Here is a 12,232-nt window from a genome sequence, read left to right on the forward strand (position 1 = left end):
AAGAAAATTAACCTTTTAAGAAGAGAGCCCTTCTCCTGTGGTGAAACCTAATGGTCCCTCCCACAGTCGAGACTTTCCTGAGGTGACTCCGATATCCCTCCAAGGCGAGTCTTGGTCCGACTGATGATTTCTGGCGTGGACTTAACCCCCAGGGTGGCTGAAAGGCAGCGGGTGCAGATTCGAGCGTGGCAGTGAAGGTATTCCCCTCTCCCCCCGCAGCTGGAGACCACCTGGCATGCGACCGGTAAGCGCAGAGACCAGGTAAGGTAGAAACCTTTACTTCTAAGTCTCTGGTCTCCAAGGCTCGAATAGCCGTACCAATCTTCCTCCCGACGATGTTTAAAATCAGGTTGAGCAGCCCTCCTGAGGCTAGGCCCCGATTCGGTGCGAGGGTCCAGACATGTGGAGACCCTCCGGGGGGGGGGGGGGGTCGCTATCTTGCCGTCGGGGTCTTCTGTGCCATTTCCCCCCCCTCGACAGACGGTACACCCGAGGCGCCTAGCTTGAGCGCGCCAGTAAGGGCACACGCTTAACTATGCGCACATCTGGGTTGTGCGCACAGCGGTGTGCAGAACTAGGCCGCATGCACAAATTCCGTTGTCCGCATGCACAACTTGTGCGCACGTTGTGCGCATAACTTCTGCGTATACGACGTGCACAACTAAGCGCATCCGCGCGCATAACTCCACGCATGGACAAGTTTTTTTGAAGCCCTACATGTGCACAAACAATGGCACTGCCATCCAAGAAAGCCAAGGGACCCTTCCTTTGCCCAGCCTGCCACTTAAGAGCCTCGCAGCCTGAATTGGAATCCCTCCTGTGCCTACAGTGTGAGCAGACCCATAAAGAATCAAAACAAGACCTCCTACAACCAGGAGAGGGATCCAGAACCACTGATGACACTCCAGACCTGAGTATTGCCAACTCGGCGCCCCCACAGGAAATTACCTCTTGGGCTCCCACTTCAATCCCTCCTGGGATCAACATGGACCCAGGAACCTTCTCCTGGGTAGAATTTTTTAAACTGCTGCAAACCTTTGTCCAGGCACAACCAGCCCCTGCTACCCACCTAACTCAAACTCTGCCGGAAGTTCAAGCCCTTCCTGGCCCCTCCCGAGTTCCTCGAGACATGCCTCTCCTAACCAAGAGTGTCCCTGATGGAGACCCAGACACCTCAGATGAGGAAACTGACTCCCTGGAAGAGGGAGAAATTCCCCCAGGGATGGAGCCATACCGGACCATGCTCTGATCCTTTCACAAGGACGAATTACCAACCCTTGTGTCCCAGACTATGAAGACACTGGGTCTTCCAGGCACGGAGCCTATATTGGAACCAAAGAAGAACCCCATGTTGGTGTACCTCCATAAGGCCTCCTGCTACTTTCCTATGTTGGAGCCCAACAAGGAACTGATTGACCTGGAATGGAATGCTCCAGAGGCCAGTTTCAAAGGGAGACGGCCAGCCGCCGCAGTGGCAGCCAGAAGACAATTATAGCTCCGGAATTGGCCAGCTGATGCGACTTCCAAAGCGAACCTCACAAAAATGCCTTTTAAAGGATCCCGCCTGTTCGGGAGTGAACTGGAGAAGTTAGCCAACAAATGGGGCGAATCCCCAGTACCCTGATTACCTGAAGTCAGGAACAAAAGAACATATCAGCGCTTCTCCCCCAGAAGAACAAAGGGTAGAGGATTGCAGCGTTTTAAGCCTTACCGGAGCACACAGTCCCAAGCACCTCGTCCGTCAGGAAGGCTTATTATTCCTTTTGGAACAAGAACATTGAGAGGAGCAGGCGCAGGCTGTACCCCACAATGAGAAGATGCAGACCCATCGACAGGAAGAAGACATAGGAGACAGACTTGCCCTCTTCTACCAAAGATGGGTCGAGATAACATCGGACAAGTGGGTCCTAACTATCATTCGAGAGGGGTACTCTGGAATTTCAAAGCTTCCCTCCCGACAAATTTATGAGATCAGCTTGCCACTCCCATGCCAAGAGACTGGCAGTGGAAACCACATTAGCAAGAATACTCAGCCTGAAGGCAATAGCCCCGGTGCCCACGCTTCAATAAAATATTGGCCACTATTCCATCTATTTTATCATTCCCAAAAAAGAAGGAACATTCCAGCCCATCCTGGACCTCAAGACCGTCAACCGTTTCCTGAAGGTACCACACTTCCGCATTGAAACCCTATGCTCCGTTTATAATGGTGGTACAACCCTGGACCTATCTGAAGCCTACCTTCACATCCCGGTCCATCAGGACCACCAGTGCTTCCTGCGCTTTGCGATACTGGGCCATCATTATCAATTTCGAGCGCTACCCTTCGGACTAGCTACTGCCCCCAGAACCTTCACCAAAATTATGGTGGTAGTGGCGGCAGCACTGAGGAAAGGAGGAGTCCTGGTATCCTTATTTGGATGATTGGCTGATCAGGGCAAAGTCTCAGGAGGAGAGTAGCCATGTGACCACCAGAATCAAGAACCTACTACAAGAACTCTAGTGGGCCGTGAACACAGCTAAGAGCCGTGTACAGCCCTCCCAGTCACTAGAATATCTGGGAGTCTGGTTCGATACCAAACAGAAAAAGGTCTACCTCCCCCCTCTAAGGAGAAGGAAGTTGATGGGTCAATTACAAAAACTGACTTCTGTTCACCCCAAGGTATGGGACTACCTGCAAGTCCTTGGCCTCATGACATCAACTCTGGAAGTTGTTCCATGGGCAAGGGCCCATATGCAACCGCTACAACGTTCCCGGCTGTCACGATGGAACCCAGTGCCCCAGAACTACTCAATTCACCTCCAGCTACTGACAGAGGTTCGGGATCAGCATCAATAGTGGCTGCAGGAAGAACACCTAGGCAGAGGCATAAACCTATCCTCACCGAATTGGATCTTGCTCACCACGGACGCAAGCCTGCGAGGGTGGGGAGCCCACTGTCAGGAACTGACAGCCCAGGGACAATGCAACAAGGAAGAGGCGGGATGGAACATAAACCGCCTGGAAGCTCAAGCAGTCAGACTAGCCTGCCTACGATTCAGCCACAGACTCCGAGGCGAGTCTGTTAGTCATGTCAAACCTCGCAACAACCGTTGCCTACATCAACTGCCAGGGAGGAACCAAGAGCCAGCAGATGTCTCTGAAAATAGACCCCCTCATGGAGTGGGTGGAAATAAACCTGCAAGGGATTTTGGCCTCCCACATCGCAGGAAAAGACAACATCTCGGCGGATTACCTCAGCAGAGAGAGCCTAGATCTGGGGGAATGGTCGCTGGTAGACTTAGCCTTCCAGCTGATAGTAAATCGATTGGGCCCCCCCCCCCAGCCATGGACCTACTAGCAACTTGTCGCAATGCCCAAGTCCCCAGATTCTTCAGCCGCAGACGAGAATCACGATCTCAGGGAATCAACACATTCGTCCAGAACTGGCCAGAGGAAGGTCTCCTGTACGCCTTCCACCCTGGCCACTATTGGGCAGGGTCATCCACAAGATAGAGCACCACAGGGGACTAGTTCTACTAGTCACCCCGGATTGGCCAAGAAGACCATGGTACGCGGACATGTGAAGACTACTGGCGGGAAATTCTCTGTGTCTACCGCCATACAGGGACCTTTTCCAGCAGGGACCGATCTCCCACGAAGACCTGGCTTGATTCTCTCTTACAGTGTGGCCCTTGAGAGGACTAGCCTAAAGAAGCGCTGCTACTCAAAAGCTGTGATTGACACCCTGCTCCGGGCATGCAAGTTCTCGCATCTGTCTTACATACGGATCTGGAGCGTATTCGAAACCTGGTGTGAAGACCGCGGTCTCCTCCCGAGGACAGCCAAGATTCCCACTATCCTAGAATTCCTACAGGACGACATGAAGAAGAGGTTGTCTCTCGACTCCCTCAAGGTCCAAGTCGCAGCACTGGCCTGTTTCAGGTCCGAAGTGGACGGTATCAGACTATAAACTCATCCTGATGTGTCTCGCTTCCTGAAAGGAGTTAAACAACTCCGACCACCACTAAAATGGCCAGTGCCTCTATGGAACCTCAACCTAGTACTAGACTTCCTAGCAGGAGAGTCCTTCAGACCAACAAGCGGCCTGTCTCTACATCTCTTGACCTTAAAGACAGCTTTTTTGATCACAATATGCTGAGCTCAGCGCATCTCCAAGTTTCAAGCACTATCCTGTCGGGAACCGTTGCTCAGGTTCACCCCAGGCACCATACAGCTGTGTACGGTACCATCCTTCCTACTGAAAGTGGTTTCCCGGTTCCATATGAACCAAACCATATCCTTACCATTGCCAGATGAGCACAGGGATTTGGAAGACTCACACTTCCTTCGCCACCTGAATGTCGGCAGAATCCTAGTCCGATACCTGAAAAGATCGTAACCCTTGCGCAAAACTGATCACCTGTTTGTTCTTCACAGCAGGAAAAAACAAGGGGAAGTGGCATCGCGTGCGACCATAGCCTGCTGGATTAAAGAAGTAATTAATGCAGCCTACATAGAGGCAGGAAAACCATTACCTCTACAGGTCAAGGCGCATTCTACAAGGGCCCAGGCAGTCTCCTGGGCTGAAACTAAGCTGCTTTCACTAGCTGAGATCTGTCTGATGGTGACATGGTCCTCCCTACACACCTTCTCCAGGTTCTACCACCTAGATTTATTTATTTATTTGCAGTTTTTATATACCGACATTTGTTTAGTAACCTCACATCGGTTCACAATTAACAGAAACATTGCAACTGTACTAAATAAAACGAACATTTGCAACAGTGCTTTACAATTAACTTAACTTATTAACCGGGGGGGAGAGAGGGAACAATGGAAGGGAGGATAAAATAGTGGTACATTGTTGTATTGCTGAACGTATAAGACTATAAATAAATGGGATGCATTTTTAACACAAAGTTAGGAAAAGAAAAATAAGGGAGACAGGATTGGGGTAGAAATCTTTTATATATAAACGATAGGAATAGATGTCAAAATAAATTAGGAGTAGTGAGAGAGAATTAAGGTTGTATTCTTAAGTAAATTAGTGCGCAAAGCTGTAGGAATAGGAAGATGTTCAGGCCAGGGAGGATACAGCTTTCGCAAGGGCAGCACTAAGTGGGGCTGAGCCGTTTCTCGGAGCGGCAACTCGTCTGCCCTTTTCTCCTCCCCTCTGTGACACCCAGCACGTAGTGCAGAGCTCTATGGTCCACACATGCGCGGTAGAGCTGCTCTCTACTGTGCATTTGCGGTCCGTCGGTCAGAGATAGCGTGTGTCGCTTTTACGTCCGACAGATGGCGCTGTTTTTCCCAAAAAGCATGTTTTTACCTGTCACAGGTGTGACATCTATATAACATAGGTATATAAAAACACGCACGAAATCGAATGCAACGTTGTATCAAAATTTCAAAGCAATCGGTGAAGAACCTTCGGAGATTTAAGATTTTGAACAAACGAACATTTACATTTTTATTTATACAGATAAAATTTGAACTAGTTAAAGGTTAATCAAGTGTATTCAAGTATTAAGCAACATATATCCACACTGGCTTTTCAAAGAGAATACTGAAGAGCTAAGCATGCTGCACGGGTATGTGTAGGCTGATGTCAGCTTTGAAATCTGACTCAGTCTCCCATCTGCTATCAGGAGAGCACAATACCCATTGGTCCTGAGTCCATCTGTCTACACTAAGGAAAACGAAATTATCAGGTAAGTAATTTCTCCATTTGCTATGCAAGTGGGGGGTATTAATGGTAATGAGCAGTTCTTAAAATCAAATGCAATAAAGTAATATTGGCTTTAACGCCAGAAATAACTAAACCTTTTTTCTGTGCTTTGTGCCTATGTTAAGTTGTATGTTACCATGTGAAGGTTATTATCGCACATGCTATTCAAACAAGGTAGGCAGAGAATGCAACAAACAAGGTAGAAAGTGCATTGTACAAATCAATTCCTCTTGTACCGTTCATAGATTCAAACAGCAGAAAATTTTCAGTAATGTCAATTTTTCTGTTCGTACCTCCTACTGTGTATGTAAAAGTGCTCCCTCTTACAGAGGTATAAATAGTAGAAATTATCCTAACCACGCCTTCTTTTTTATCATGGGCGCTCTTTCCACTATAAAGCATTTGATAAATCTAGGCCTAAATTAGCTGGATAAAGTGAGCATATATTCCCATCATTGTAGCCTAGCAACTACAGTAACGCCGAGCCTGGATTGCATTAGGCCGCAACAGCGATCTAGGCTGAAGAATTTACAAAATTTCAGGTATGGGGAGAGGGAAAAAGGTTAGGGTGGGCATTAGGAAATGGCAAAGCGCCATATGTTAAGACACAAATCGGAAACTGGGAGCTAGGACCTGGGCGTGGGGGAGAGGGATTGACCAGCAATGACCCCTGGTCCTCAAATATATTTTTAAACATTGTGATGGAGCACTATGGGGTTGGGAGCAGCAGGTTCAGCCCTGCAGGGCCTTTGGAGCTCGGCTGGGAGGCAGATGGAGGACAGGTTTGGGCCTGTAGGCCCGCAATGTGCTGCCTTTTTTTTTTTATTTTCTTTTTTTTCTTTTTTTCTTTAAAAATAGGAATGCAGATTAACTGACTATATTCTTTTTGAATATAGCCAATTAAGTGTAAAGTTATCCGGCTAACTGTAGCCGAGTAACTGTATATGTTACTGCAGATATTCAAAAGAATATCCATTTATGTTTAAAGTTACTGGCTAAGGGTAGTCGGATATCTTTAATTGGAGATATTCAGTGGGACATTTATCCCACTGAATATCCAGGACAATTTATCCAGCTAACTTGTCCTCTAAATGGCCTATTGAATATTGGTCTCAGTATGTCTGATTACTACAATCAGCTTAACCTGAACTATGTATGACTTTTCTGAAGTTGTATTGATGACTAGATATAAATGTAGTCAAGGTTTGTTATTTTTTTAATGGATTCTATGGCCAAAACACTAATTTCTGGATAATTGTAATCCTACTGCCATTAATAGACTATTTAGCATTCTGTGTTCAAAGATTTGATGAGAACTTTTGATAGCAATTTTCAAAGGTGTTTGCCAAGGTGAGAAAAGTTATGCTGCTAAAATCCCCATGGGTAGTTTTAAAATTGCTCCCACATTGACCAGATCATGCAATTACTAGTATTACAATTACTATTGCTAATTACTACTGTTGATTCTCATTTTATTTTTTACAAAAGAAAATATGGCATTAGCCTTGCCAGAATTTGAACTCCTGCCAGTCAGGTTTCTACAAATACCAAAGGTGGTTGCTTGGGGTAGCAGAGCCATTTCCTAGCTGTTGGGCTTTAGGCAGTTGGTCATAAAATGCTCTTCCAACTCTAGTTATAGAGCTAGAAAAGACATATAACACTTAGTGCTTTCTGTTGTCCAAGACAGAGTACATCAGTCATTTTAAAGTATGTTCTTTTACAGCTTTCCAAGAGCAAAATATACCCATCTTTAAACACTGATAAAATGCTCAATTTCTGTCTTTCCACATCCACATGCTAGATGTTGACTCATGTGACATGTTTTGTTTATAAACTTTTCTTACAAAAATTTATAGAACAGACACCAGGCTGAATACCTAAAGAAATTCGAGCAACAACAAATGATCGAGGAAGAAAAGAAGCGAATCGCACAGATGCGGCAGCAGCACATTGAAACCCAACAATTTAACTACTTTGAAGATCAGCTTAGGAGGCAAGATTTAGTTCGAGATCAGATGAATGCTAAAGGGAATCTGAAGATGTCTGAGCAGATTGATGGAAGCTTGTTGCCCTGTATTTCCACACCTAAAACCACCTTGTCTAATGTAATCTCGGATCATGTCCTTAAGAGTGATGAAACTATGTATGCTGGACACTCTCCCCCAGTAAACAGAGCCTTAAAGCCAGCCGCCACTCTCAGTGCTGTACAGAGTAAGTGCTCAGTTTTGCTGAAATGCTCTGGCCCCTTCCACAAGCATCATTTTACTGTAACTGCATGTATTTATTTGATTTTAGTTACATTTTTCAGGCACTTCAAGCTGGTTGCATTTAGATACTTTAGATATATTTGCTTCAACACTTTTTATTCTGTTTCTAGGTGGATGCATATTTATTTGCGCAGGGTCCTGCTGGAAGTCTTCCCAGGTGATGAGTCACTTGCATATAAATGTGACTCTTTGGTTGGATATGGTTGTACTTCACTATCCCATGAAAATCATGGGATAAGAGGCAATGTCCTATTGTGGATTGGTAATCTGTTAAAAGATCTAAATGGTCAGTTTTCCCAGTGGAGAGAGGTGAATACTAGTGTGCCCAGTGCTCTGTATTGGGGCCAGAGATATTTAACATATTCATAAATGATCTAGAAAAAGTAGCAATGGCGGGATGGGAGGTGGAAAGAGTTATTGGATTCAGACGACAACCAACACGGGCCAGGTTTTTACAATCTGTTTTCTTTGGAATCAGGAAGTACCTGGAGTATCGGGCTCGGCCGCTTTGGCTGTTGAGAGAGGAGAGCTCTGCTTGTCATACCTCCTGATGTGCTACCAGCCCCCAATGTGGGCACGGAGGGCAATTTGGTGAGACAAATTGGCGTACTGGTACGCAGAAATAAGGGAAAAAGCACAGCACTGCTTCTATGGCTAAGTCCATAAGCAAAGCACGTCGAGCAGCACTGTCTGAATTTTAAAGGCGGCTCATCACCCGGTAAAAGAAAAGCAAGGGGGTGACCTGCATAGCGTGGCAGATACTACCATAAGCTTGCTGGGCAGACTGGATGAACTATTTTGGTCCTTTTCTGCCGTCATTACTATTTCTCTGAGGACAAACAGGATGGTAGTTCTCACACATGTGTATCATCAGGTGGAGCCCCAATGCAGAAAACTTATGTCAGAGTTTCTAGAACTTTTTACTAGGCACACTGAGCATGCCCATCATGCTCTATACCATGTATTCTCACAGGGTCCCTCTTCAGTCTCTTTTTCCACAGAGCTGTAAGCCTCTTTGTGTGATTGAGCTCAAAACTTTGGCTTTTTGCTTTGTGGAAATCATTTTTTCTTCACATTAAATAGATTTAATTGGTACCCCTGACAGATGATAGACAAAACCCACTGGTGTGAGATTACACTGGGTTCGCAAAGAACCACAGCCTGCCCCAACCGGATGGTCCATCATCCTAGGTACGAGCAACTGGCTTATGCTCCTTGTGGCCCAGTCAAAATCCTGTCCCCGGATTTGACTGTGGAGCTGTCTGGGGCTTGGGCGCTCTCTGCTGCCTTGAACAGCCGTGGGATTTCTGGTGATGCTGACGGGATCAAGGCGGCAGAGGTTAGTACTTCCTTTGGTGAAAAAAAGACTACCTAGGCCTCTGTCTCAACAGCCTCCTGGATGAGGGAGGATAGGTCTGGAGCAATAGTGGAGTGTCGTTGAAGGGTTTCATGATGGTGTTGAAGCTTGGGCACAGCATACCTTGACCTATCTCTGAAGAGATTCTCTCCAGTTCATGGCATATCAGTGAATCTTTCCTGTATTTCTGGTCAGAGATCCAAAGCCCACAGTCATGCCATTCTGCAGGCGCCAATTCTTGCTGCAGAGTCTCTTGATGCCATCTCGAAAACATCTTAGGGCGCACGGACCTCGTGTTTTCTGTACTCCAGACCCTTGTGCACCAGTGACATGACGATGTCTTGCTACTGCTGAGGCAGCTGCTTAGCCATCTCCTGCACCTGCTTCCAGATGTCCCACGAGTACTGGCTCAAGTACAGCTGGTAGGCAGAGATGCAAGCAATAAGCATGGCGTCTTGGAACACCTTCCTTCCAAGAGCATCCATCACTCTGTGGTCCTTCCCCAGGGGGTGAAGAGGAATGGGTCCAAGAACGCTTGGCTCTCGACAGCAGATTCGACCACCACCACTTGTGAGGCAGCTGCTTATTGAATCCAGCAGCCTTTTGGACGATGTAGACCCTTGTCCACCTTCTTGTTAATAGAAGGCACGGTGATGTGGTGTTCCCATATCCTCAGCAGCAACTCCTTAAGGATCTCGTTTACTGGGACCACCACGATTTCCTTAGGAAACTCCATGAACTGGAGGATCTCAAGCATTTTGTACCTGGCATCCTCCTCTGTCATCACCCTCACAAACCCTAAGAAGGTTAAGTCCTCAGACTGAGACTTACTTTACTCATCTGGAGGAAAAGGTCTGATGGGAAACCATCAGAGTGCTCAGAAGAGGAGTCAGTTGGATCCTCCCCCCAGAGGTCATAGGGATGGGGCTCTAGTTCGTCTATGTCCAGAAGTGCAAGCACCGGGAGGGCTGCATGCCACGGTGGAGATTCCTCTTCAGAGGAACCGACAACAACAACCATATCAGTAGGGGCTGGCCAGGCATTGATGCTGCCCCAGGAACCAACGCCAGCTGGGTCAGTAATGCACCAATGAGCACATTGAACTTCTCCAGAAGTGGTACGAACATAAGAACATGCCATACTGGGCCAGACCCAGGGTCCATCAAGCCCAGCATCCTGTTTCCAACAGTGGCCAATCCAGGCCATAAGAACCTGGCAAGTATCCAAAAACCAAGTCTATTCCATGTTACCATTGCTAATGGCAGTGGCTATTCTCTAAGTGAACTTAATAGCAGGTAATGGACTTCTCCTCCAAGAACTTATCCAATCCTTTTTTTTAAACACAGCTATACTAACTGCACTAACCACATCCTCTGGCAACAAATTCCAGAGTTTAATTGTGCGTTGAGTAAAAAAGAACTTTCTCCAATTAGTTTTAAATGTGCCCCATGCTAACTTCATGGAGTGCCCCCTAGTCTTTCTACTATCCAAAAGAGTAAATAACAGACTCACATCTACCCGTTCTAGACCTCTCATGATTTTAAACATCTCTATTATATCCCTCCTCAGCTGTCTCTTCTCCAAGCTGAAAAGTCCTAACCTCTTTAGTCTTTCCTCATAGGGGAGCTGTTCCATTCCCCTTATCATTTTGGTAGCCCTTCTCTGTACCTTCTCCATCTCAATTATATCTTTTTTGAGATGCAGCGACCAGAATTGTACACAGTATTCAAGGTGTGGTCTCACCATGGAGGGATACAGAGGCATTATGACTTTTTCCGTTTTATTCACCATTCCCTTTCTAATAATTCCCAACATTCTGTTTGCTTTTTTGACTGCCGCAGCACACTGAACTGACTATTTCAATGTGTTATCCACTATGACACCTAGATTTCTTTCTTGGGTTGTAGCACCTAATATGGAACCCAACATTGTGTAATTATAGCATGGGTTATTTTTCCCTATAGGCATCACCTTGCACTTATCCACATTAAATTTCATCTGGTAGCACCAGCTCTGGTGCCATCGGTACCACAGGACTGTAGCCTTGCAGCGCCCGCTCCACCGCCAGCTGGACTCTGCGCTCCAGCTCCTTGTCCAATGTTGCCAATGCCAACTCCATCTGGGAGAAAGAAGAGGTGGCCAGATCTTTCTCAGACCCACAAGGGGTATCAGTGCCTGCCACCATGACCAGTGGAGACCATCACAGACCCCGTGCATTGATAGAGGATAAGTGTTCCTCGCCATCGGGCCACTTCAGGGGGATAGCGGCAAAAGCCGGTGCATTCCTGTGCCCAGCACCGTGTATCGATGGAGACCAATGCCGATGCTTCTTAGGCTTTTCCTCTATGCTCAGTCTGATCTTTCCCTGGTGCAGAGGTTGAAGATGACAAAACCGGCATAGTTGGCGCAGAGATAGACAACAGTCTGTCTCTGGTGCCCCTATCAACCAGCAACCTCGACAAACAGACGGTCCCACCTATGTCGATGGAGTGGTGTCCATCGATGCGGCTCAGAGGTCCTTCAATGCCAGTGCTGCTGATGCTGAAGACAGTTGCTCAGACTTTCTCGACTAGAAGATTTGATCGATCTTGTTGTGTCGAAGTCAATGTCCCTTCGGGGTCATTTGGGCACACAAGCGGCAACCCCAGATATATTGTGATGCCCCCAGAGGATGCACACCACCAAGATCAGTGATATACATGGTCCTCAGGAACTGGGGGCATCGGTGAAAACAGGACATGGCCATGATGGGGACAAAACGAAAGGGCTGAATTTGAAAGCGATGGCAACGGACATCAATGGCATGCAAGCAATGAGGTACTGCCACCACGGGGGGGGGGAATAGACTGTGAAAGGAAAGTTACCTGAAATGCCAAAAAACCTGACTGGGGACACTA

At 46.9% G+C, this 12,232-nt stretch overlaps 1 protein-coding gene across 6 annotated transcripts in view; it reads left to right on the forward strand.

Moving 5' to 3' along the window:
- The window catches only part of STAMBPL1 (STAM binding protein like 1), a 129,827-nt gene that overhangs the window by 93,643 nt on the left and 23,952 nt on the right, over window positions 1–12,232 (forward strand). For all 6 annotated transcript variants that reach the window (XM_029609815.1, XM_029609817.1, XM_029609816.1 and 3 more), the window contains one exon: window positions 7,568–7,922. In XM_029609815.1, the coding sequence (XP_029465675.1) occupies window positions 7,568–7,922 (355 nt within the window). The remainder of the gene's footprint in view (window positions 1–7,567; window positions 7,923–12,232) is intronic.

Source organism: Rhinatrema bivittatum, chromosome 7, assembly GCF_901001135.1.
Source record: "Rhinatrema bivittatum chromosome 7, aRhiBiv1.1, whole genome shotgun sequence".
Classification (NCBI taxonomy): Eukaryota; Metazoa; Chordata; class Amphibia; order Gymnophiona; family Rhinatrematidae; genus Rhinatrema; species Rhinatrema bivittatum.